General features: G+C 39.3%; 6 protein-coding genes across 6 annotated transcripts; 3 read left to right on the forward strand and 3 right to left on the reverse strand.

Moving 5' to 3' along the window:
* The first annotated feature begins 609 nt into the window (after positions 1 to 609).
* LOC101297183 (cellulose synthase-like protein H1-like) lies at positions 610 to 4,338 on the forward strand. The gene is made up of 9 exons (XM_004287913.1): positions 610 to 869; positions 1,080 to 1,410; positions 1,536 to 1,661; positions 1,750 to 1,866; positions 1,983 to 2,195; positions 2,295 to 2,412; positions 2,508 to 2,686; positions 2,817 to 3,167; positions 3,314 to 4,338. Exons 1-9 carry the CDS (start codon positions 610 to 612, stop codon positions 3,893 to 3,895), a joined length of 2,277 nt encoding a protein of 758 aa, XP_004287961.1. The 3' UTR covers positions 3,896 to 4,338.
* A 735-nt stretch (positions 4,339 to 5,073) lies between these two features.
* LOC101303750 (cell differentiation protein rcd1-like) lies at positions 5,074 to 7,619 on the forward strand. Its single transcript, XM_004289132.1, has 10 exons — positions 5,074 to 5,250; positions 5,344 to 5,397; positions 5,521 to 5,592; positions 5,816 to 5,905; positions 6,141 to 6,183; positions 6,373 to 6,479; positions 6,565 to 6,681; positions 6,798 to 6,988; positions 7,112 to 7,190; positions 7,381 to 7,619. The coding sequence occupies exons 1-10, from the start codon at positions 5,074 to 5,076 to the stop codon at positions 7,495 to 7,497; spliced, it is 1,047 nt and encodes a 348-aa protein (XP_004289180.1). The 3' UTR covers positions 7,498 to 7,619.
* Positions 7,620 to 7,814: 195 nt separating this feature from the next.
* On the reverse strand, positions 7,815 to 10,329 carry LOC101297479. Its single transcript, XM_004287914.1, has 3 exons — positions 10,007 to 10,329; positions 8,228 to 9,654; positions 7,815 to 8,136 (listed from the first exon to the last, which is right to left on the reverse strand). The coding sequence occupies exons 1-3, from the start codon at positions 10,325 to 10,327 to the stop codon at positions 7,941 to 7,943; spliced, it is 1,944 nt and encodes a 647-aa protein (XP_004287962.1). The 5' UTR covers positions 10,328 to 10,329; the 3' UTR covers positions 7,815 to 7,940.
* Positions 10,330 to 11,122: 793 nt separating this feature from the next.
* On the forward strand, positions 11,123 to 13,041 carry LOC101297771. The gene is made up of 3 exons (XM_004287915.1): positions 11,123 to 11,473; positions 11,676 to 11,699; positions 12,348 to 13,041. The coding sequence occupies exons 1-3, from the start codon at positions 11,278 to 11,280 to the stop codon at positions 12,692 to 12,694; spliced, it is 567 nt and encodes a 188-aa protein (XP_004287963.1). The 5' UTR covers positions 11,123 to 11,277; the 3' UTR covers positions 12,695 to 13,041.
* Positions 13,042 to 13,480: 439 nt separating this feature from the next.
* Positions 13,481 to 16,697, reverse strand: LOC101298061 (allene oxide synthase, chloroplastic-like). The gene is made up of 3 exons (XM_004287916.1): positions 15,744 to 16,697; positions 14,445 to 14,826; positions 13,481 to 14,327 (listed from the first exon to the last, which is right to left on the reverse strand). Exons 1-3 carry the CDS (start codon positions 16,191 to 16,193, stop codon positions 13,675 to 13,677), a joined length of 1,485 nt encoding a protein of 494 aa, XP_004287964.1. The 5' UTR covers positions 16,194 to 16,697; the 3' UTR covers positions 13,481 to 13,674.
* Positions 16,698 to 18,310: 1,613 nt separating this feature from the next.
* On the reverse strand, positions 18,311 to 22,693 carry LOC101298358 (condensin complex subunit 2-like). Its single transcript, XM_004287917.1, has 13 exons — positions 22,299 to 22,693; positions 22,020 to 22,121; positions 21,749 to 21,866; positions 21,353 to 21,420; positions 21,213 to 21,273; positions 20,927 to 21,127; positions 20,533 to 20,819; positions 20,253 to 20,397; positions 19,920 to 20,164; positions 19,790 to 19,820; positions 19,482 to 19,627; positions 19,147 to 19,257; positions 18,311 to 18,595 (listed from the first exon to the last, which is right to left on the reverse strand). Exons 1-13 carry the CDS (start codon positions 22,575 to 22,577, stop codon positions 18,401 to 18,403), a joined length of 1,989 nt encoding a protein of 662 aa, XP_004287965.1. The 5' UTR covers positions 22,578 to 22,693; the 3' UTR covers positions 18,311 to 18,400.
* Between the last annotated feature and the right edge of the window lie 2,230 nt (positions 22,694 to 24,923).

The following is a 24,923-nucleotide window of genomic DNA, read 5'->3' on the forward strand; positions in this document are numbered from 1 at the left end:
CACATGTGTTCTTAGCTTCACTACCTCTACAGTTCGTTCTTTCTCTGCAAATCCTTTAGAAAGAGTATTGCAGTAGTTAATCGGAAAAAAGAAACGGAGACAAACACCAAATCTGTGATCAAAGTCATCAAACAATGGAAGATATGTGGAAAAGACAAAGAGCTTCGCCGAAGAAGCAGCCAAGAAATCCGAGTTCACCACCTCCGCCAAAATCTTCGGCTTAGTTTCCAAGAACACCAAATCACCAATCGATCCCGCAAGTTCGCTGCCGAGGCTTCCAAGAGAGCCGACGAAATCAAAACTGCCGTTCATGAGCAAGCTGATCAGATCAAGCACTTTTAACGGAAAACTCGAGGTGAACACCGGTTTCTTTGCTCTGCCTTTTTTTCGTTTGATCATGGAGAGAGCTGTGCTTGATTTAAAGTTACCCTGTCAACTATGCACTGCCCCTGTTGGTAAAATTCCTCTTTTTTTTTTTTCACACAACCAGTCTGTTTGCGCGTAGAATACACGCGCTGTTAATGGATCGTTGGTGGAGGGAAGAACCTCCGATCAAAAGGGACTATCATGTCTCACATCTCTGCTAGGAGCTCTTTCTCTTATCCAATAATGTCAGATTCTCTGCCTCTTCCTCTATGTGAAAAAACCAGTGTCAAAGTTCCCACACTGCAGAGAGCCCTAGAAATTGTGATTTTATTCCTCTTCACCTGCCTCCTTGCTTATCGTCTCTTCTCTCTCACTGACCATGGCATTCCATGGCTTCTCGCCTTCCTCTGCGAGTCTTGGTTTGCCTTCAATTGGGTTCTCAACTTCATAACCCAATGGACTCCCATGGACTACAAAACGTACCCCAACAACCTATTGCAACAGTAAGTCACCTTTAGACCATACCATACTCAAGTTTTTGTGTCGATATTGTGCTTCAAGTCCGAAATGAAGTTTTTTGTGTCGATATTGTGCTTCAAGTCCGAAATGAAGTTTTTTGTGTTGATATTGTGCTTCAAGTCCGAAATGAGGTTAGAGTAGTATAGCACACAAGAAATGATAACAAGTTAGTAACAGAGTTCATTGTCCAATAGGGTGCCGGAGCTTCCTGCGGTGGACATGTTCGTATCAACGGCAGATCCAGTGCTAGAGCCGCCTATAGTCACGGTGAACACTGTACTGTCTTTGCTGGCCGTTGATTACCCAGCTCACAAGCTAGCTTGCTACGTATCCGATGACGGATGTTCCCCCCTCACCCTCTTTTCTCTCATTGAAGCTTCGAAGTTTGCTAGGATTTGGGTTCCCTTCTGCAAAAAGTATGACATTCAAGTCAGGGCACCTTTCAGATACTTCTGTGAAGGCGAGTCCACATTGCCAAGCAGCCATTTTCCACCGGAGTTTCTTTTAGAATGGACCAAAGTGAAGGTGATGTTTGGCCTTATTTCTGTTTTAGTCCATATCTTAGCAGAAGCTAAAATTTTGACCTATCTGTCATTAGGGTACGTACAAAACCATATCTATATTTGTTTGTCGTCATCTTTATTTTGCAGGATGAGTATGAAAGTCTCTGCCAAAAGATTGAAGGCGCAGGAGACCATTCGGTACCCCTTGATATTTCTGGAGACTATGCAACTTTTTCTCACAAACAGACTAATAACCATCCTACAGTGATCAAGGTACGTAGCAATCTAATTGTAATAACTCATAGGAATATAGGATGCTAATTTTCAAGAGCCAATATTTATTCGGATTGATTTTACACAGGTAATATGGGAGAACAAACAAAGACTTTCAGATGGATTACCACATTTAGTTTATGTAGCCCGAGAGAAGCGTCCGAATTACCCACATCATTACAAAGCTGGCGCCATGAATGTTTTGGTACAGATTCTACATTAAGATCTTCTACAAAACATTTTGTTAATTTGAGTGACTAAGAATCTGTTTATCTATAACTAATTCACTTGATTGTGAATTAATTTTTACAATAAATACAGACTAGGGTCTCTGGACTGATGACAAATGCTCCATTTATGTTGAACGTGGACTGCGATATGTATGCCAGCAACTCGAAAATTGTTCTTCACGCAATGTGCTTGTTGCTGGGTTTCAAGCATGAAAAACAAGGTGCATTCGTTCAGTGTCCCCAAATCTGCTATGACTATTTGAAAGATGACCCATTTGGAAACTCAATGAGCGTGACTTTAAAAGTGCGTATCACTTGAGTAGTAAACACTGTAAACTTGGTCTGAAGTTAACAAGTAATTGGTTCAGTGCACAGTAAAGATAATGTCATTCTCAATTTGCAGACATTTTGGCCTGGGATTGCTGGGATTCAAGGACCACTGTATGCAGGAACTGGATGTTTTCACAGACGTAAAGTTATCTATGGTTTATCACTACAAGATAGTACAGGTCATGTTCAAGGTAAGTAGTGGATTGAGAACTTTCTGTTCATGCAAGTATGATTTGGTAAATAATAAAACAATTCACTCTATCTATTCTTGATAATCATTTACTAGGAAATTTGGACGTTGAGGCACTGAAAGACCGGTTCGGAAATTCCATGGAGCTCCTCAGCTCAGCAACTAATATTTTAGCAGAGAAAGTTGATCATCCACGAGACCTATCCAGTGCTGTTGAAGAGGCGTGTAAAGTTGCCTGCTGTGGGTTTGAGCATAACACATCCTGGGGGAAACAGGTTCGATATATTATGTGTTCTTCCCCCAGAAAATTGAAAATAATTGAAACTAAAGTCAGATTGATTTACGATATAGTGAGTGTGGCGATGCCTATTATTGTTTTCACATACTTTGCCTCACTCGCATCAGGTAGGCTGGATTTATGGGTCGATAACAGAAGACCTTCTAACAGGGATGAAGATCCATGCAAGGGGATGGAAATCCATCTTATGCATGCTTGATCCACCAGGCTTTGTTGGGTCTGCACCAACAAGTGTGCCAGTTATGCTAACCCAGAGGAAGAGGTGGATCACAGGACTCCTAGAAGTTTTGTTCAGCAAAAACAGTCCTATCTTTTCCACCCTCAATGCCAAGCTCGAGTTTAGGATGTGCTTGGCTTACATATGGATTCTAATATGGGGCTTACACTCTATTCCTGCTTTATGCTATTCTCTCCTGCCAGCCTACTGTATCATGACCAACTCTCATTTCCTTCCCAAGGTTAAGATCTGTGTTTACTAATATAGTAATACTATGGATTAAGAATCTAATCTGATATGAAGCACTTCATGTAACCCATTTCAAAAGAGTGAAAACTGAGAACTGAAACTAACTTAACATGCTATGTTGTTTCATTCCTGATGCAGATAGGAGAACCGGCTCTCCTAATGTTTGCGGCTCTATTTCTCGGTAACAACTTATACAATCTGTATTTTTACCTTGAATCTGGTCTATCAATCACTGCATGGTGGAACTATCAAAGAATGGGGCCACGAAGCACAGTATTGTCGACGACTTCGTTGCTATTTGGGACCATAAGTGTGGTACTCAAGCTTGTTGGGATTTCTGAGGTGGTATTTGAAGTGACACAAAAGGATGAATACTCCTCTTCTAGTGATGATGATCAAAATGCCAACGATGCTAATGCTGGTAAGTTCACTTTCGACGAGTCCCCAATATTTGTACCACCCACGACCCTCTTGTTTGTGCACTTAACAGCGTTGGCTAAAAGTTTCTTGGGACTGAAATTAGCATCATCAGCTCCACAAGTATCGACAGGAGTTGGGGAGATAGTGTGCAGTGTGTGGGTGGTGATTAGCTTTTGGCCCTTTTTGAGAGGGTTGTTTGAGAAGGGAAAATATGGAATTCCATTGTCCACTATACTCAAGTCGGGTGGGTTAGCTGTGCTGTTCATGGTCTGCTGTGGAAAATTCGCATTGCCATTGTGATGAGACTCATTTCTGAATTTCGACAATTTGCCAAGTTTGAACACTACTTTTATATCGTAGAATCAATAATGGTGCATTACTAGCTACATTTTTTAAACCTTTTTTTACCAAAGAAGCTAATTTGTGGTTCTGTGCAAAAATTAGTCCTGGCCATGTGTCACAGGACCTGAGGCATTGCCTCTAGTATAGATTCCACACATCAAGATCCAACAGCCATACATATATATGTTGATGTTCTTCAATTTTTCCCTTTACTTTTCGAAACTACAGAAAGAGACGCTGAGAGATAGGAAATTTGGGGATGTTGCCTTGCTGCACTGGAGTGAGAGAGATCGAGGTCATTAGTGCGGGATTGGAGATGCCTCAAGTCCTATGATTTGAGGAACTGCATGTCGAAAATACATTTTAATCTCATTTCGGTGAATTAATATTGACTCATTATCTAAAGTTTTGCACCGATAAACTTAATTAGCTGCAAAATGTGTTCACCTAGCATTAGTTATTCGAACTGTGATAGTAAGGATATCAGAGGCATTGACCAGTTTGTTTCAGGTGGTCAATGAAATGACTTTTGTGAAAATATATGTATTGCTAAAAAAAATCGACTCGTATTTGTGCCAAGTGTAAGAGTGTCGCATGAGTTTATTGGAGAATGCACCATTGGAGAAACCCTTCTATTCCTGTGAAATTGTGACACCAAATCAAAAATTAGAGTAGTGCACATCATGAAGTGCAAGTATTTGCATTCGAAAAACAAAAACCTCTAAAAATGTTTCATTATTCATCGCCTCTAATCTAAGAGCCTTAATAGAGCATGCGGGATGCACTGTTTAGGGTTTTGCATGTATGCCACGTTTTTAAACTTAGGAAACGAACAGAAATGCTTAAACAAGAGATCTCATACATTGCTTCGGAGTTCGGACAATCCAATGGAGGAGGCTAGCTAGTTGTACACCATATAAATTTACCAGGAACGCCGCAGTTTTGAAAAGAAAACTATTTGTAATTTGAAGAAAGGAAAGAAAAAAAAAAAAAAAACAAACAACCAAATCACGTCATATTGGCCATGCTATAAATCGCATCGAGTCCAACGCCTCCATACACAAATCGCTTCTGACTCTCACTATCAGTCTCACTCTCCTCCTCTACAGAACCTGCTCATGAGTCCAACTACACCAATGGAGAGAGATCTGAGGCTTCCAGAATCATTGTTGGGTGATCAACCAGGAGGAGGAGGTAGGGCTAGTCCAACTCTACCTGAGTCGGAGTTTGCCGAACCCATGAACGTAGAGCAGTTGATTCAGAAGCTTCATGATCGTCGTACCCGAGAACAGGCTCTACACAATCTCTCCCAGGCAAGCTAGGTTTTTACCTAGAATAATTCGTTTATATCTAACACCAGTTTCACTTGCGATTCTTGATATTTTTTTCTTGTAATTCTTATTAAGGATTTAGAACATAAAGTGAGAATTATTATCAGGTTTCATGTTGCAGTTACACTGGTAGTTCTTATTTATATGTTGTTTAGCTTTTATAGATTAATTGTCAGATAATTCTGGGTATGCTATTCGTAATCTCTATTTGCAACTAAACTCGACTTTTATCTCTCACTTTCTTGAATACAGCTGAAGGATCAGCTTCCTGAGGTGGCTCTATTACTTTGGCATACCTGTGGTATCATGTTTGTGCTCCTCAAGGTATGGCACTTCAACCTGTCTTTGTATTTTCTGTTTCCTGTTTCCATTTCAATTTATTTTTATTCCCATTGACTTAATTACAATAATATTGATATACAGTTTTATGTGTGACTCTATATATGTATCTAGTGTTTAATTTTGAATCTGTAATCTGTTGCCTAGATATGTTGATGTTTTTATCACATGAATGAATGGTTTAATCTGTTTGTTTCATGCATGTCAGGAAATAACTGGTGTATACAACCTGATCTCAACCCCAAATCTTTCTCAGGAAGTATCAAACCGAGTTTGCGATACTATAACTTTGTTCCAGGTTTATATTCCTTGTGTTATTTCTTGTTTTCTCTTTAATCTAGCTTCATCTCGGTCTCATTGATCATTATTATAATTGAATGATGATCTTTATGTGTATTGTTGTTCCTTATTCTTACAATGAAACCTATATATGCAAACAGAACTCAATCCTTGTGTAATGGGCTCATTCAAAAATATGTGCAGTGCTGTAAAGCCTTAATTTTAATTTTAATTTTTCTTCTTCTTCTTAGCAGTGCATAGCTTCTCATCTAGATACAAGAAAGCCATTCATCAGAGGTAATTTCATTAGGGGTCTCAGTTAAATCTACTGATTCCATAAACTGCTGAAAATCTTCAATATATTTACCTTGTAATCAAAATACCAATTCCAAATTGAGTTGAAGGAAGGTGAGTATCATAGATAATTAACTACTCAGAAAAGAACCTTCGTTTTATTTGATGTGATCGATGCATACTTGTGCGCAGCTTACTTGCCATTGTATCTCTACCCTTTCATTAGCACTGAGAGCAGAGACAAGCCTCATGAATATCTCAGACTATCTAGCTTAGGTGCTATTGGGGCACTAGTGAAGGTATACATATATGTCTGAATTATGTTTAGTTTTATTATTAAGCTAAACCAAATTAAAATTTGGATCCCCTTTTACCTTTATTCAGAGTCACCCGCCAAATCGAGATGAAGTCGATCCAGAAATTATACACTTCCTCCTAGAGAGCCAGATACTTTGCCTCTGCATCCGCTGCATGGAGGTCGGCACTGTATTGTCAAGAACTGTAAGCAACAGAGGCTGAAATGAAGTTTAATTATCTAATCACCATTTGCACTGTGTTTTATTCAGAGGTTTGAGAATATTTGCGTTCCTTTGAATGTTCCCGCACATGTTCTGCAGGTGGCTACATTTATAGTTGAAAGAATTCTGTCAACTGATGCGGGACTCAACTACTGTTGCAATTTCGGCGATCGGTTTTATGTTACTACTAGTGTTCTTCGAAGGATGACTGATAAGCTTGTTGAAGAACCTTCTCGCCGGCTGCTTAAACTTATCATTAAGTGTTTTATTGAACTGTCCAAGGGTCCAAGGTATTCCATTACTAATAAGCTAGATTATTCTCGACTATTTTTAACATTGACATTGGTAAACGTGTTTACCAAGCCAACACCAAAAGACAAGCACCTGACCTCTTGGTAATTTTGTGTTTCAAGTCTGTGCAGGGACAATGAGGGTCTAAGATGCTGTATTCCTAGGAGCTTAACTTATCCTGAGATTGTTAACCTCCTCTCTGTAAGTCCTCTAATTCAAAATACAGGAACCAAGGTGGAGAAATGGTCTAAACTACCGGGGCCAATGAAAGGGCCTCAAGTTAGTTACAATTGCGTTGGATGTTCTATACAAGAGCATATTTATCATCAATATGTATGTGTTGTATTTGTTATCACTGTTCTTATTGAAACAATTGGCACTTAATTTTCAGGATGACGGAGACGGCATGCGGGGTCTGCAACAGCTCTTGAAAAATGTTCAGGCTCATGTATCATCCACTGGGGACCTAGTATTGGTCACTTCATACAAGGCTGAACTAAATAGCTAACTTGCAACCAAATCATGTTACCAGTATGCACACAGATTGAAGTAACCTTGTATTGCTGCCTGTACTTTTCTCATCGTTGTATGTCTGTCTTTGATGTTGTATTTCATGTGGGTTTGTACTTTGTTGTTCAAGAGATGTAACCTCATAGTTATAAACTACAGTGTTGGCTGGTATCTGATCTGTTCGTGATGTTGACCAAGTTTCTTGCTGTTTCAGTATCAGTCTTAACCTGAATTTGAGCACATTCCTTCAATGATCGACAAAGTATTATCCCTTTCAAATATGTGACTGTGTGCTTTTGTTAATGGACTCAAATACAGTGAAATATACCACAGTCAAAAAAAGAAAAAAAGAGCAAAACATGTTAAAAGTCTAACTCAAAGATAAGACAACACAAGAAAACTTCACATGTGGGTGTGGGATATCATAAAAACTCAAACAAATCATGTGTGATCTTGGGAAAGTGAATGTACATCTCGCTTGGGAGGTATTGAAAGGTTGCTCTCAAGCATAAAAGAGAGATCATGCATCTGTGACATTATTTTCTCCACATCATCAGACTTTGATCCTGCTTTTGCACTGAAAACATCTACTTCATCCTTGGCAGCATCTTCATCTTTTGTGCCCACATCAGCCATCCTACAGATGCAAATAATGAATAAGGTTAAGATAGGTTGTTCAAGGAAAAATGGGATAGGAAGATCAAGGTAGATAGTCCAAACGCATGCACCTGTCAAAAGCAGAAGCCTCTGGCCTGGTTATATTCACTACTGTAGAACCATGTGAACTGCTAGTTGCCCCGGCAGAGAGATCTGGCTGTAAAAAGCTACCAAAATCCAAGTCCTGTGAGTCGGTAGCTGTGCTGAACAGATCTGTTACTGAAGTCTCATCAGCAGGTCTCATCTGATCGACAGTTTGTTTAAAAGAGCTAGAAGCATTTTGTGCGCTATTAAAGCTAGTAAAATCATTCCAAGCACCAAATGAATCATCAGCTTGTGAGTTGCTAGCTATGCTGAACAGATCTGTCATTGAAGTCTCGTCAGTAAGTGTTGTCTGATCAACAATTTGTTTTGAAGAGCTAGACGGATTCTGTGCACTACTCAAGCTAGTAAAATCATTCCAAGCACCAAATGAATCATCATCCTCATCAGCAATCTTATTATCACGAGCATCCTTGCTAGTAGTCTGCCATTGAGTGTCTTCAACCCAATCAATACCAGTAGAATGCAAGTTATTTTCATTTTCAGCTATTATGCCATCCTTCACCGTAGCAAGTGATTCTAATGGTTGAGGCTGCCCTGCTAATCCCGAGTTGGAAATACTCAATAGATCATCTGAAAACCAATCATTACTAGTGGACGCACTATGATTTGATTTTACTTTAGTTGAGTCCCCAACAGATCCAAACACCGTGTCTATATGGGCAGAAAGATCAACTATAGAACCCACCAAGGGGTCAAGTGATTTTGATTCTTGAGGAAGATTTTCAGAAGCGGCAGACTGAAGACTTGCTGGCCAACTAGAAATGGAATGACCACTCTCACCTTGAGTAGACTTCACATCTGTCTCCGAAGATTCCACATTCTCAAACATGCTAAGAGTCTCATTACCTTGGAAAGCAGTACCCTCTGCGGTGGTAATCTGTTTGCTCGACTCAAACGGCTTCTCAGACGCAAACAAACTAAGATTTTCACTACCATGGAAAGCACTACTCTCTGCACTAGCAATCTGTTTGCCCGGCTCAAATGCAAAGAAACTAAGATTTTCACCACCTTTGAAAGCATTACTCTCTGCAGTGGCAGTCGGTTTGGTCAGATCAAACGACTCTTCAGATGCAAACAAACTAATATTTTCACTACATTCGAAAGAACTACTCTCTGTAGTTGCAATCCGAGTGCTAGGCTCAAACGGCTCTTCAGACGTACTCAAAGCAGCGTCTTTCTCTCCTTCGGAAAAGAAACTGCCCAGATTCACTCCAGCCAAATCCAAAAAACTTTTGGGCCGAGTGGGAGTCTTCTCGTCCGAAGAACCAGTCCCGGCAAACTTAGAAGTCCATCTTATTTCTACACTTAAAAGCTCAGACAACGTCAACTCCTCTTTAGATGCAGCCTGGCCTCTACTGGATTCGTTCGCTTCAGTGGGTTGGTCCACTATCTCCTGCAAACCAAAGTTCCAAACTTTACCAAGTATTCTCTATTCACGAGACCCTAGAAATTCATCTCAACACCCTACAGTCTACATTGATGAACTTATCGTGACACGAATCTTCATCTCTAGCAAACAAAACAACACTTATTCATAACTGTAATTTCAGCCATATAGCGTCAATCTTTCTCATCATCTAAAATACAACGACATATAATCTAAAAGATGATGCCCTTTTCTAGTCTTCAATACATTAACACAAACAAATAATTTAAATTCCATTTCTTCCTCATCTTCTCTTCAATCAAATCACATTCAATTTCATCATCAATCAAACATAAATACACAAAATCAAAAAGCGTACCGATCCAGTTAGGGCCAAGGACTTGAGCAACCACTGGAACCCTAAAGTGTTGCGGAAATTGATAGGATCAGGAGGCAGGTCCTTGCACGTTTCGCCGCCGCAGAAGACGCAAATCAGCGACGCCACGCCTCTGAGCAGCCGGCCTTTGCAATGCTTGCACCGGAGGTACGGCGGCGACGGATCCACCTCCGATATGGTATCTTCCGGCGAAGGGAGATTCGCCAACGGCGTGTCGTCCGGGTCGTACGACGACATCTTGGCTTGGTTTCGGAGCGAGATCTGCAGCTGCTTTATCGCATCCGTCGGGATTTCGACGGCCATTTTCAGGGCTTGGTGCTCCGATCGCTCACTGTGTTGTTTGTGGATTTTGGTTCAGTGTGAGAGTCACTGGGTTAGGTTTGCAGAGATGAAGATGAGAGAGAACAAAAATAAGTGTACAGAAGCACCAGTTTCTGTGTTATTTGTATTTTATACAAGTCGCATACAAAATTCAAAAAGATTTATTTTCTGATTTTATCTTTCTATTTTTACAATATAAATTTCACTTAGACTTACGACCCTATTCCGAACTAGTAAAGTAGTACCGTGAGGGAGGATTTTGATTTTTTTTTGTTTTTGTTTTTGACCAAGCCAAAAGTGTATTAGGATTTAGGGTTTAGAGATTCATCGACGCATAGTTTTTTTGATATCTACATGAATTGAACGTGGTAGTGAGATTCCTAACCATGACGCTCAACAACTAGTCATATACATTGTAAGGTGCCGCCCTCCCATCGGTGGGTAAAGAATCCCAAACATAATAGTTTCTGGTTGACCATGTTTCGGAAAGCAAACGTCGAGTGCGTTCTGAAATCCCAAAACAAATATTGTAAAAGTTTTTCAAATATAAGAACGTGTTAGACATAATCAGAAACTATAAAATTTATCAATCCCTACACAACGAAGTGGAAACCTTTGTAAGCTTGGGTGAAAAACATAATTTATTTTTCGTTCAGTTTTTGTTGTGATATAATTATATGAAACAGTCTGTTTTAGATTAATTATTTGGGTAGGAAATGACGAACAGAGTTTAGTCATTTTGGCACTAAAAAAAACCGCGTCATTATGTGTATCTTTAACCAACTGGCAGTTCTAAAACCACCGTCACTCCCTCAAAGTCTCAAACACACTCACACATCTCTCACCTCCTCCTCCTTCTTCCCCCACTGAATCGACGTCGCCGGCTCCTCAATTTCCCGACTTCCGTCCGAGACTAGGAAGCAGAAGCAGCGATGGCGATGAGCCCGGCGGTGCTGAAGGCGGGGCTGGTGATAGTGGGCCTGTGCATAGCCGGCTACATTCTGGGCCCGCCTCTCTACTGGCACTCCATGGAAGGCTTGGCCGCCGTCTCTCACTCCTCTTCCTCCTACTCCTGCCCTCCTTGCACCTGCGACTGCTCTTCTCAGCCTCTCCTCTCCATCCCCATCGGTAAATCTCCTCGATCCAATTTTCACCCGATCTGATCAGATCTCGTTTCCTTTTTTACCCTCCGATTCACCTCTCTAGGTTATCGTTAATCCATCAGATTAGCTCAGTCCGCTAATGGAGAGACTGTGTTGCTATTTGTTTGGCGAATTTTGGTGTAGCTGTAACTGATCTTAGTTTTGTTCTTGTTTGCTTGTTTATGCAGGACTCAGCAACATTTCGTTTGCAGGTTAGTTTCTAATTGCGGATTAGCTATTGTTTTTGTTTTATTGATTGATTGTTGTGTGATCGTTTTTGTGGTTGATCATCGATTTTCCGCTGGAGTGCTACTTCCTTAGGACAGTAGAATAGTTTGGCAAATTTAATTTTTCGTTATCAGTTTCGATGCAGCTACTAGAAAATTTGAGCTGAAATTGTAGACCTTTTTATTGAAAACTTTTCTGCTAATTGTGTAGATTGTGTGTGGTTTGTCCGCATCGCAGTATATGAAGTTAACTAGTTAAGACTAGATCAAGAGCTCTCCTCCTAGTAGTTTTCTTAAAGGATTCTGGCCCCTTTTGTTAATCCTATCATTGATGGAGATGACTTCTCAGCTACTTCTTTTCATCAATTTGAGATCTTTTTGGATTCTTGGTGTCATTTTGAAGGATGGATTTCTGTCTTTCATCGTCATTTGCTTGTTCCTTATTCTGGTTGAGCCAACATCCACATACTTAGAGAATTATTATCATATAGGAGGTTGAGTTACAAAATGTTCTTGCTTTTCCCAAGTTTTATTTTGTTTATCTTGGAGGTTTAAGGTTTTATTCTATCCTTATTTCTATGTAAGGTTAGGGCTACATGAAGGTTTAAGGTTTTATTCAATTCTTATATGCAGACTGTGCAAAGCGTGATCCGGAGGTGAACGAGGATACCGAGAAGAACTTTGTTGATCTTTTGACCGAGGAGTTGAAGCTTCGGGAGGCTCAAGCTTTGGAGAATCAGCAAAAGGCTGATATTACTCTACTGGAGGCTAAGAAGATTGCATCCCAGTATCAAAAGGAAGCTGACAAGTGCAGTTCAGGGATGGAAACATGTGAAGAAGCGAGGGAGAAAGCTGAAGCTACATTAGAGGCTCAAAAGAAAATGACAGCAATGTGGGAGCTTAGGGCCCGTCAGAAAGGATGGAAAGAAGGAATGACCAAGTCTACAGCTCAGATGCAAGGAAATGTCGAGACTGTGTAGAGACCACTCCGCGGATTTACTGAACAGATCGTTTTCAACATGGTACTTCCCTCCCTTGCTTAGTGATAAACTTTACTAAGCCTTTCTTCTTCACCTTAGAAGTGGCGCATAATATGCAAGAATGTGATCAATTAAATTAATCAAATGGAGTTATTTATTACCGTTTACAGTTAAAAGGTATAGAAAATTTAGTTGTTATCCAATTGTAGTAGAATGTTGACAAGAGCCTTGACCATCAATTTCTCAACCCAATTGTGGTTGAATGTTCCACTTGTAAGACTGGAAGAAGAAATTCTTCATTAAATGTCAGTATCAAATTATCGATGGCTATCTAGCCCCTTGCATAATTGGTTGATGCTCGATTTTTTATTTTTTTTGCTACTTTTCTTTTTCTTTGATCTTTGTTGTATGGAACATCTAGGAGATTTCCATTTATCTTAAAGTTATTGGGGGCAAAAATTAGGTTTCTCGACCTCTTTGGTGTGTTATATACTTATACACTTATATGAGCCTTGATTCCTGTTCAAAAAAATATGAGCCTTGATTCTGTGTAATCCAGGTCCAATAAACCCTGTTCATTCATTATGCCATTTCATTCCTGAGGTCCTGGTTCAAATTCCATTAGCACTGCTGCACTGTTACTCACTTTCAAATTAGGCACAAGATATGTAGACACAAAATTGTTGTTGTTGCCATTTGCCGATAGAAGTGTCAAATTATATCATACAGAGTCCAAATAAGCGGAGTGGGCGACCCATGATCTACCCCACAGCATGAACCACCATCCAGAACAAGTTCATTTTTATTTATGGAATCTGGGCACCCCCATTATGGCCCTTTCCCCTCCCTCTTCAATTGACTACAACCCCCATCTAGACTCAGAAAATTTACAAACACAAACGAATCCCATAAATTTGAATAATGTTCACTTTCATTATTTGAAGGGACTGTGATCACACTGCTTTCTGCTTGGACTGTGATCACACTGCTTTCTGCTTGGCCTTCTCAACGGCTGTGATCGAGGAAGAAGTTCCGGTGATTGAGTCGTATCTTTGAAATACATGAGCAACAAACAAACAAGCAGTGAGGGTTACTATATCCTTGCCGGCGCACTGTTTGTTTGAGGTGCTGGGTGAACCGGTTTGCGGTCCATTGGACCAGTACAAATGGTTTAGTAGCTCTTTGTTCTCCAGGAACCTGTCCGGTTTAAAAGTCTCCGGATCATCAAATATATTCTCGTCCCTCATGACCTGTTTTTGAAACCCACAAAGCAACTCTCCCTTCTTGATGTCGAAGGCCGAGTCGTGCGAACTGAGTTGGAAGTCCTTTCTGGCCCTGGCGAATTGGAGAGGAACTGGGGGGTTGAGCCGGAGTGTTTCATACACCACAGACTGAACCAGTGGCAAGTCTTTTACCGATTCAAAACTCAGAGTTGAACCGGCATTTTCCCGGACTTCTTTGACTATTCTTTGTTGCAAACCAGTGGTGTCACTGGCTATTGCATTTACTAAACTCGGAAAGAACACTGAGAAACCACCAAATGCGTTGAAGCCGAGCACAAACAGAAGGTTGTGAATGACTTCTTCTTTACTTAGTCCGAACTCTGTTTGACCTCTGTTTACTACTTCTTTACCTGCAAAACATACCACGAAGATGAGTGATTGTTTGTTTCAACTACTGCTGCCATACTACTAGTAGTTTATAACAACACTTGAGAGAAACAATGTGTGTGTATATAACCTCAACTTACCATGTTCTTCTATAAACTTGTAAAGCTTGTTGTAGTCTCCACTCACAAGAAAAGATGGGTATGCAAAGGAATGAAGAAAAATCTCCTCAAGAGGCTGAAGCACACCGATCTTCACAGTGGGGAGAAGCTGGAGGGCAAGCCAGCGGTCGAGCATAGCGTAGCCAGACTCAGCTATTTTAGGTGAGTTTGAAACGTCAGCTCCAACCAAGCATTTTGTGAGGAACTTGAACATGCACTTCTGGAGTGGGATCAAATAGCTAGCGCTCCCGTCCTTGGTGACATCTGCATCTATCGTGTCCCACAGTGTACAAAGGTTGGCAGTGAGCTCAGGTACCCATACCTTGGAGCTTTGTTTCAAGATGTCCATGGCGAAGTTCTTGATCTGTGAAGAAAACAGGTTAAGATGGTATTTAGTTGCCAGATTTACCTTAACTAACAAGTTCGAAGCAAAAAGCACTAAAAGTCTGATGTAGAGATAGTTGATCTTTCAGTTCAATGAAGCTCTCAACTCTACCCTACAATCCATCCTAAGTTCCTACCATCATCTATGATTCAAAAAAAGTTCCTAAATAAGATTTTCCAACATCGGACCAAACAAAGATAAGATTTTAGTCATTTTACAACCACCATTTATAATGAACTGTTCTCTTTTCCAAAAATAGACACAATCTAAGCCATGAACGTACCAGAGAGCATTGGCAGGGTGACACATTATTAACAACCTCAATGCCAAATGAGCTTTCAATTATCCCAGAGTAACGGGATCAGGTAAAAAAACTCTCAGAGTGAGGCATATTATACATGTTTCGGAACATGGTAGAATTTCCGACCTATAAGTAAAAAGTACACAATCATGAAAATTCAAGACCCGGCCTCTGATCACATATTTCCGATTTTCGGATACGGCCAATAAGGCTAGGACCACCATCAACACTGTAATGGACACGGACTAATGGTCCCTATCTAAAAAGGGTCCGGTGAGACTCAGATTCTTACATTAACTTGGATGCTTCCGGCTCCCCCACTGATAAAGACTAACCAATTTAGCTTCACACCCTATTTTCATTTCAGACTTTCCTTGTCACGCTAATCTTCCTTGTATAGTTCCCATCCGATCAATTTGAACCTTTCAAAGAAGATTAGTCCAACAATGACCCTCTAACTCGTCCATGTTACTATCATCATCTCGGAAAAAATTTACTTCCGGGTTGATATCGGAAAATGAGTGAAATCTAAGTACACAAAAAATGTTCAAATGAAAAATGGATCAACAAAAGTTTAGGGTATAAATCCATGTACCTGGGCGTGTTTGGGTTCAGAGGTATCAAGGTAAGCACAGGTCCTGAGGTCACCGGTGAACTTAACACTAGGCATGAAGTCTCCGACGAGACAGTTCTTCTTATCGACGAGGTCCATGTCGAAGAGGTGCGAGAACGACTTGCAGTCCAGCACGGCCACCACGTTGGGGTTAACACCCAAAAACAGCGGGAAAGTCGGAGGGACATTGGTACGGAACACCGTACTCTTGTACTTCTCAGTTCTTTTCTTAAAGAACGTCTCCGGTCCCTGGAACCAGAAGTAGTCCAACCTGTCGGAGATTGGGCCCAGCAACGGCCAGCCGTACGCCCCCGGGATCGTACGGACGGGAAGTGACGTGGGCGCTGGTGCAGAAGTGACTGTTTGTGACTGTGAAGAAGAAGAAGAAGAGGAGGGTATGCCTGGAGTGATGCTCATCATGAAAGCAGACATTTTCGGATCGAGGTTTTTGGGATTATAAGAAGGGTGAGTGAGGAAAAGGGAGAACAGTTTTTTAAGGTTCAGTTGTGACTTGGTGAGGTAAGAGATTCTGGAGCTTTTGTATAGAAAAATGAAATGAAGAATGAAGGGTTTTCTTTCTTTTTTTCGGGTGGACAAGAAAATCTGAAAATGCAGAAGTGGTTTTTTCTAAGTTTATCATGAAGTTGGTCTTTCTTTTCTCTATTTTCTGATTGGGGTTTTCCAGTGTGATTAGGCTGTATGAGTTGTCTGTTCATGATCATGTGGGACAGATAACTGATAATATATACATAGGGAGAGAAAGACAAAGAAAAAGAGATTTTACAATTGAGGGTATGGATCATGTGAAGAATAACAAATATCCATTTTCATTAGAGATCATGAACTATTATTTTTAGCTGGTCTGATCAATGCTATGTCTTTTATCCATGAGAGGCGCCAGCCTGATTTTCTTGCTGATACATCATCTTCCTTCTCAAAATAGGTGATGGGTGTTCTTTCTTTAAATGCTAGTCAATTTTTTCATTTTGATTGTATGGAGCTGGGTAATTTTAAGACGGTTTTCATTGTAATTTTTATTTATTAAGAAAAGAGAGAAGTTTTACTGTTTTAGTGCTAATTTAAAAGGTATAAATAGAAGATCCTTACCTATTATCATTATTTTGATATATAACTTTGACCTCTTCTTTCAGGCTAATGGTAAACCCTAAAACAAACGTTTAATTTCATCATGTAACAATGAAAGATATCTCGTCTATCTTTTTCAACAATAATTGAATTTGTTTTATAAAGATTTATGGTTAACAGTTTTGTAAAATTTAACGCGTTCGCTGTAATTTTAAATAAGAGATTATCTCATAAACGTCTTGCTACATATCTATGAGAGTTTTAGAAGTGCGAAAATTGTTCAGATTGGAGGGTGACTGGAGTGTGGAGAAAAGTTACAAGCATAGCTTAGCAGTGATACCTCCTAAACTTCAGCTAGGAGAGCTGGTGGAGATCCCGGTTACTATTCGGAAGACCCTGAAGAACAGGGGTCCTAAGGGTCGACGAAACAAGATTAAGTCCCAAGATGAAGAGATAGAGAGCAAGAAGAGCGACCTGATACCAAGGTTGTTGGAAGCTGGAGAGCCCTGACAAACACTACCTAGTAATTGTAACCCTATGGGGGAAGGAGAAGGTTTTTGCTTAGAGGTTAACGATCAAGACATTCTGGACGCGAGCTTTTTGAAGTAGGGTAATTTCTTTAAGTTTTTTCAAAGACGCTCTAGTTGATACTTGTACCATAATCACCTGCTAGAAATATTAAGCTAAAATGACTTTACGTATTCTTAGAAGGACGAAGTTATTTTTGTTTAATTTAGACTTTAATAAGTTTAGCTGTGACTTAGATAGCTTATATAGTTTGTCCTGGGTGGTATTTTTTGTGCAAGTTCAACTAGACTCCGACTTGTTTTCAATGAATTGATACTCGATAAAATCAACCCAATATGGGAAAACAAAAACGTTTTAGTCGACCAAAGGCCGCCCTCCGATATGTTTAGACCGGGTCTCGTAAAAGCCACATGATGCATACGCAGAGGGCAGCTCACCGATTTCCATTGTTTCTTTTCTGATTCTTATGATGGGTCTTTGCCGGTGCACATGCCCCTGCGTTTTATATGTAGCAAGGTTTGCTTCAAACTAATATTGTTGTGTTACTCGTGTATATATAAACTTTTCATAAATATATGATGCTCTCACCTAGGCTGCCTAAGGTTTATCATGTTCCTCTCAATGCTCTGTATTCTATAATAGAATCCCAATCAATAGTTACATAACCCAACTTGATTAATGGAGTTGGTTAATAACGCCAAGAACAATATGATAGTGTTGATTATCTCAAACAACCAACATGTCGTCGTTTATCGGCATTAAACCCATGAAAAGCTGCAATGATATTCATTCCAAAGATCAACTCCATATACAAATACAACCCAGCTCGAGTGAGACTCTAGTCACTCTACTGATCTAAAATATTACAAAGGCCGCCTGGACGTTGATTATATAGTTGTTAACAAGGTACACGCTAAAGCACATCCTTCTTCTTTCCAATAATAAATAGGACTATGAGCTAAGCCCAATAGCATACAAAATTACAGTCAAACAATTGCTCCCAACGGTTCCACTAAAATGTTTCACTACAAGAGAGGTAGGTGTACACTGAGATCATCCAGATTGGTATTGCCAAGGATCTTCAACCCATGCTCATTGGCTAAATGCAACAGGCATATGAAACACAGATGAGGGGAGATGTCATTGATAGTTGGAGCAGCTCTGGAGTCACTAGGAAAGCTACCCAGTATTTGCTTGAAGGACACCACCTGTTCTTCACCCTTTTATCAAAATACAAATATATCAATAATCAGAATTTACTGATTTATAATAGAACTGCCATAGACAAATCATGGTGGTGCCAAATATGTGGTTGGATACAGAAAGCTTTTGCTTTCCTATTACCTGTTTGTAAATTGTATCACAAATTAAGGAGAGCAGACCAAAGAGACGTGAAATAATCGAAGTTCCCAAGTATGGTTCACGTTAAAATGTTTTTCCATGTATGGGAATCTGTCAAGTCTGGCATATCCAATTCAAGCAAAGACGTATTTGTTCTATCATAATCAAGGCTGTACTGGCCATTCCAGCACATTATGCTCTTCTTAAATTGTCACAATCACTATACAGTCACAGACAATTTCAATGCCACATCGAGATAAAAGTCACCAACCAATTGAATACCGTGCATCCATGCTCAACAGGCTTGTATAAGTTTGCAAATAATTCCTATTTTATCTATCCTTTCATTTTGTTTGAATATCAAAGTGCATTGCTATATAAAAATTATGTACCTATAGAAAATGTGAAGAAAACAAAAATTGTTACACACCTGAGTAGACATTTGAACAGTTTCTTGTACATGGCCCCAAAGGGTTTCTTTCAAAGCCTGGACATCAACTTGTTTGGACGTCTTGTCATACTGGACTTCAATTTTGTTTACCTGTATTGTTTAGAGGTAGGATGCAAGGGTAAAGCTAAAAATGTAAGTATTTCTTCTAATTCCGATAGCACACACAAACTGTTCTCAAGATTGTAATTGCCAAGCCATATGATGAATATGTATGATATACATGAACTCACATTCATAGCTACGTGACTGTACCATTCATGCACAAATGCAAGGGACAATTCAAATTACACCAAGCTGAAAGATTAGGAACCAACCTGGCGAGGTTGAGAAACAAGTGTGCTAAAGTCCTCGACATCACTATGGACATTCCCCTCATCATATTGGCCATCATCATACTGGCCACCATCATCATCGCAGAATGAAGCTTGCCCATAATACTCATATTGTTGCCTTGATTGATCTGAGTACAGGGAATGTTTAACGCTAAATGTCATAATTCATTTTTTTATATATCAATTGCACATTTCACACAAAATAAAGGGAAATGATCGAAAGAAAAAGGGATGCTTTTTATTATTAATCAGTCATTTATACTTTTTATCAGCCAAATAAGGTTTGTTACCTGAAGACTTCCTCCCTCTCCTTCCAAGGCACTGCAACCAAAAAAGCATATCAGGAAAAGATACAGCAAACTCCACTTTGATAGTTTAATGAAAAAACACGTGTGTACCAATTATAGAATAAAGTATCACCTTTACATTGGGTAGAAGAAATAATTTGACAAGGTCCTCTGGTTGATAGTGGCAATCCTCAGGAAGTTTTGTACTACAAATTGCTCTATTTGCAGGCAACAGCAACGACTTGGGGTTTTTGGGGGGAGCAAATAGATCAGACATTTCTTCTTCCAAGGCTTTAGTGAAATCAATATCAGGCTGTTGTTTGCTTCTTTGTCGCTTAACTGTTAATGGTGGTTCTGCAAGAGTATTGACCTCGGAACCTGGAAAACAGGTCATGCAATATGTTCACAATTACTGATGATGTACGTTTACGCAAGCATACATACTGGTTTTGATATGGAACCTGACCTTTTGTTTTTTGGTACTTCCAATGATCAGGACCTGCCCAAGCATTTTGTTTGGAAGTGAATCCAAGACTTAAAAACAAAAAACCATCAACTTTCTCAAGTCTGTCATCAAAATCAGGTCCATGGAAAGAACTTGGTTCGTCTTCCTGCATAATTTAATAGACTATCAGGCAACAAAGTGATACTTCACTTATTCAAAAATTTGAGAGGGACCAATGAAACAAATATATACAATTGAATAAACCCTTGAATAATCTTGTATGACTGCAAGTAATATAAACCTCGTGGTAACTGGGAAAACTTGTATTTTCATAGTTATGTTCCTCCTCCACCATGCTTGTTTGCTCATCGTGATCATAATCCCAGGTCCCATCGTTGTGAGATGCATCACCATCTATGTCAATGTCATTATTACAGGTAGAATCATCTTGCTCTGCCGATTCCTGAGCACATGTATATGTATCTAATGGCCTTCTGTTATCTTCATCAAATCTATCAACCAAATGCCTGAGAGTTGGTGAAATTTCATCTTTCGTCCGCATGTTCAATACCATCTCTTCAACATATTCTATAGAAAAAGGAGGAAAATATGGCTGTTACTGAAACTTAATAGTCTAATTTGGATAATGAGAAGAGAATAGTTACCAGGAACAGAATATATGACCAAACACTCACCCCTAGCAAAAGAAAGATCAATGGTATCTGGTTTATCATGTTGATTATCCGATGATATGCACTTCCCTGGTACCTCCGATGAGTCAAAGAGCACTCTGCATCTACCATATACTCCAAGATTATTCATTAAAAGACCCTTGGCCCCGCCTTCATCAAATTGTGCGGATGTCTGATGATAAAGTGGATCAACTGCAAATGCAACTGAAAAAGAAAAAAAGAAAAAAAAGTACATTAACTGTACTCCTGTCCAAAGTAGCAATAAGATTAGGAAAGGATGTGTAATCACCATCAAACTTCTTCACATTTAGAGCCTCAAAAGATGACTCCAGTGTCGATAAAGGTGACATCTGCATTTATGAATTTACGTCGGACATCAGTACTTAGTATTCAAAGTTTATAATTCTATCAAGTCAGAGAGCTACAAACCTTTCTCTCTTTCTTGGAAGTAGCCATATTTGGTTCATTGTCAGCATTGGCTTCTCCCATACCTTTATCTAACATTACAAGAGAGGGTCAAGAGACTAATTCAGATCATGGAGCACAAATCCAGATTGAAAAGGTGAAACCGTGAAAGTACTAAAATTTAGCTGCTGACCACATATATTAGCACAACTAACATATATATTTTCTCTACCTTGTAACTATAGATTGACTATTATGATCAGACAAGCTACTTAGATAACATCTAATCTACCTCTCCTCACGTCAATAATTGTTCCAAATGAAATAGAGTACTAGTTTTGAAATCAACTTTGGCCCAGGAAATGAAAACACTCAAATAATAAACAAAAGGGCAAACTTATCACTGACCACAAATCTAACCTTGTTCATCGTCTTGTCCTGCTCGATTCATCCCACCAAGAACCTTGTATGCCTCGGAGTGAACTGAATCAACTCTTAAGGAGTAAATCTTGACTCCAGCTTCCAAAGTACAGCTTGCCTGCACCACAGAGAATACTAAAACTTAGCAAAATTCTTCTTCTTTCTCACCAAAACTTATCTTCATCAACTTCGAGTACTAAAACTAACCTGAAAAATTACATAAAAATAAACTGTCTTCATCTATCATAGCATTAAAAAGTGGGAAATTTACCTTCTGAAAATTCGTCTCCGCATCCTTTTCCTCTTCAACCTTGACAAGCTCCGCCAAGTGGTCAATCAAGTTCAGCTCCCACGTATTCTTTTGATTAATTTTCTACACCAAACACATCAAAACCAAATTTATCCAAAAAAAAAAAAACAAGAAAACTTAGGTAGAAAAGATACCAAATTTCACACTCATGTTTACAAATACCCAATCTTTCTAGGTAAAAATTTCAGTAAAAAAATGGGTAATAATGCTAAATCGAGTTTCAGAGAGAAAGAGACTGACATTTTCGCTAGCGAGTTTGATACAATTCTGGAAGAGCTCAAGGATCTGCTGCTTATCGAGGCCGGGATCGGAATCGGAACCATCAAGATGTGGCTGACGGTTGAGGGCGACGGACTTTCTCCGAATCGCGGCGGCGCGTGCCGCGCGTGCCTGGGCACGCTCGAGGTGGTCGTCGTTGGAGCCGAGGAAGAAGGGGCTGGTCGGAGACTGGAGGCGGGCGGCCATGGGGAGGCGCTGCTTCTGGGTGGCGGTTGGGTCGGGGCTGAGGACGTCGGCCATTGGAAACTAAAAGAAATTGAAGAGATGGGAAATTAGGGTTTGAAATTTGGGGGAATTATGAGACTGATACTGAGGGGTCGGAGGGGTTTCCCTCCATCTGTGTTTGAAAATTTTTGTGTGGGGTTGTGTTTTTCTAACAGAAAAAAATTATAAATGAACCGACGGCTCAGTGACGACAACTCATCGGCAAACATATATATCAGTTTTATATAATAAGAATCGTTACTTTGTTACATGTTAGGCTAGATCACGAAGATTGATATTAGAGAGCACAAAGGTAGGAATGACGAGAAAATGGTCGAGTCTGTAAGGCAAAAATGAAGCAAGAAATAACTTATAAAATCTTGGTTGGTCTGAAAATGCGATAGTGAGATATTATTATATGCAACAACATGTCAAAAAATTGTGGCAACATCGCGTTGTAATTGCCGTCTTTATGCAATTTTTAATAAGATTATTTGAATTATCAAACATATAGTTTTATGAAGTTTGGAATGGATTAACCATCATAGGTAGTCGAGTTGGTAAGAGTCTTGGTGTGGAACCTCCATACCTAGGTTCAAGTCATGCCGACGCTAATTGGAGTTAAATCTCAATCTATTCTTGATGGCCAGGGGGAGAAAGCGTTCTGAAATAACTCATCGGCGCGAATTAGTCTTTGGGCCCAAAAATTCTTTGTGGATATCGTCGTTGATACTCTAAAAAAAAAAATTGGAATGGATTGATTGCCTATACCTTATAATAACTAGTAAAATGGATTGACAGTGGGTCGCAGAGGATATTGCTTATCAAGTGGCGGCTGGCGTCGATGACGGCGATGGTGAGTTCTGCATACAGGCGTTGCCTCTTTGGGCCAGGTCTCTGGTGGGCTACCCTTCGAGATCCCATGGTTGTGGCTAGGCCCTGGGCCTAGGCATGGGTTCTAGTTTTGTTTTTTTATTTTTTAGGGTTTCTTGTTGGTTTGTGTTGGTTAATTAGTTGTCCCTCCTCTTTGAGATAGGGTTTTAGCCTCCTCTTTGAGCGAGGATTTAAGGTTTTGGTAGGTGGTGTCGGAGTCGTGTCATTGATGTGTTATGGTTATGGTATCATTTTTAGGGACTATTTTAACGTCAGTTAGTTCTTGTTGTCAATGTAATATGGAGGTCACATGTGCATATATACTTGTAGTCAGGGGCGTAGAGAAAGGGGGTCAAGGGGTTCAGCTGACATCCCTCACATTTTTTATTATGTTATATTGTTATCTAATTTGTCAGTTGAAATGTGACGTTGACACTATTTTGACCCTTCTAACTAATTAAAGAAAAGTTTGGCATATAAAATATTAATTACAACAATCAATTTGGACAGAGGAGTGTTCAACTCCTCACGTGTGTATGTTACATGTGGTTCTCTTATTTTTTTTTAATATAGCTTTCTAATCCGAATCAATGATTGATTGCATCTCCCTTTAATATTACAAATAAAACATATTCCTAGTCTTTTTTTTGTCTTTTAATTAATATGTTTTCCTAATCAATCAATTATTGTGATTGATTTCTCGTGCACCTCTATATAAACAGTTTTAGTCGCTTCTTTACGTATTTCTTTTTGTTATCCTTCAATAAATTTTTCTCTGTCGTCAACAACCTGCATAATTAAAAACTTGCAATTATGGATGTTTTAGTTTTATTTGAAAAGTATTGTAAGATAAAAGCAGCAAACAGTCGACTCCATCTGAAGCTCCTCCAAAATTTCAAAATATGAGCAATCGTCGAGGACAATTATAATTACTTTAGGGAGATTTGTTATTTTATTTAGCTTTTGTTTTCAAAGTATTCTAATGATTTATAAGTTTTTATATTATTCAATAAAAATTATATTTTTATTTTGTGTGGCATTATTGTTTAAACTCTTGACCCTTCTACTTGTGGTTTCTGGCTACGTCACTGCTTGTAGTTTTGGCATGTAGTGTTTGAAATGGTTGTTTATTTTTGAGGTTGACTGTAATGATGTATCGAGGCTTTTGGAATTGGTTATAGGTTATGTTACGATTGAACCTTTAACGGTTCTTATCTACTGTAATCGCTAATGTTTCGAGTAGGGAGGCGTGTGGAGAATTTATTTCCACTATCGATATCTCTTATGATTGTAATATTGTTTTCATGTTGAATGAAATTTTTGATATTTAAAAAAAAAAAAATTGTTTCATGATTAGCTCTGTCATAAATGTGGTGTGTTAATAACAAAAAGAAGTGTGCTAATAACATCACCCTAAAATATAAGTTAGATCCACTAAGAAATTATGCACATCAAATTAAGAAGAAAAAAAAACGTTCATTCACAAAAGAAAAAATGAAAAAGCGTTGC

The sequence above is a fragment of the Fragaria vesca genome, linkage group LG1, assembly GCF_000184155.1.
Source record: "Fragaria vesca subsp. vesca linkage group LG1, FraVesHawaii_1.0, whole genome shotgun sequence".
NCBI classification, from domain to species: domain Eukaryota; kingdom Viridiplantae; phylum Streptophyta; class Magnoliopsida; order Rosales; family Rosaceae; genus Fragaria; species Fragaria vesca.

Bases quoted from the DNA above. Each gene is read 5' to 3' on its own strand.
- LOC101297183 (XM_004287913.1), top strand. From the start codon at position 610: ATGTCAGATTCTCTGCCTCTTCCTCTATGTGAAAAAACCAGTGTCAAA. The intron at 1,867-1,982 runs GTACAGATTCTA...CAATAAATACAG, and splicing joins CTGGCGCCATGAATGTTTTG to ACTAGGGTCTCTGGACTGAT. The intron at 3,168-3,313 runs GTTAAGATCTGT...TTCCTGATGCAG, and splicing joins ACTCTCATTTCCTTCCCAAG to ATAGGAGAACCGGCTCTCCT.
- LOC101298358 (XM_004287917.1), bottom strand. From the start codon at position 22,577: ATGGCCGACGTCCTCAGCCCCGACCCAACCGCCACCCAGAAGCAGCGC. The intron at 22,122-22,298 runs GTCAGTCTCTTT...TGTTTGGTGTAG, and splicing joins TCAAACTCGCTAGCGAAAAT to AAAATTAATCAAAAGAATAC. The intron at 20,820-20,926 runs GTGAGTGTTTGG...CTTTTTCTATAG, and splicing joins TGATCTTTCTTTTGCTAGGG to AATATGTTGAAGAGATGGTA.
- LOC101297479 (XM_004287914.1), bottom strand. From the start codon at position 10,327: ATGGCCGTCGAAATCCCGACGGATGCGATAAAGCAGCTGCAGATCTCG. The intron at 9,655-10,006 runs GTACGCTTTTTG...TTTGGTTTGCAG, and splicing joins CCTTGGCCCTAACTGGATCG to GAGATAGTGGACCAACCCAC. The intron at 8,137-8,227 runs GTGCATGCGTTT...TTGCATCTGTAG, and splicing joins GAGGCTTCTGCTTTTGACAG to GATGGCTGATGTGGGCACAA.
- LOC101298061 (XM_004287916.1), bottom strand. From the start codon at position 16,193: ATGTCTGCTTTCATGATGAGCATCACTCCAGGCATACCCTCCTCTTCT. The intron at 14,827-15,743 runs GTACATGGATTT...TTTTCTTCACAG, and splicing joins CTGAACCCAAACACGCCCAG to ATCAAGAACTTCGCCATGGA. The intron at 14,328-14,444 runs GTAAGTTGAGGT...TATGTTTTGCAG, and splicing joins CAAGTTTATAGAAGAACATG to GTAAAGAAGTAGTAAACAGA.
- LOC101297771 (XM_004287915.1), top strand. From the start codon at position 11,278: ATGGCGATGAGCCCGGCGGTGCTGAAGGCGGGGCTGGTGATAGTGGGC. The intron at 11,474-11,675 runs GTAAATCTCCTC...TTGTTTATGCAG, and splicing joins TCTCCTCTCCATCCCCATCG to GACTCAGCAACATTTCGTTT. The intron at 11,700-12,347 runs GTTAGTTTCTAA...TCTTATATGCAG, and splicing joins CAGCAACATTTCGTTTGCAG to ACTGTGCAAAGCGTGATCCG.
- LOC101303750 (XM_004289132.1), top strand. From the start codon at position 5,074: ATGGAGAGAGATCTGAGGCTTCCAGAATCATTGTTGGGTGATCAACCA. The intron at 5,593-5,815 runs GTATGGCACTTC...CATGCATGTCAG, and splicing joins TCATGTTTGTGCTCCTCAAG to GAAATAACTGGTGTATACAA. The intron at 7,191-7,380 runs GTAAGTCCTCTA...CTTAATTTTCAG, and splicing joins AGATTGTTAACCTCCTCTCT to GATGACGGAGACGGCATGCG.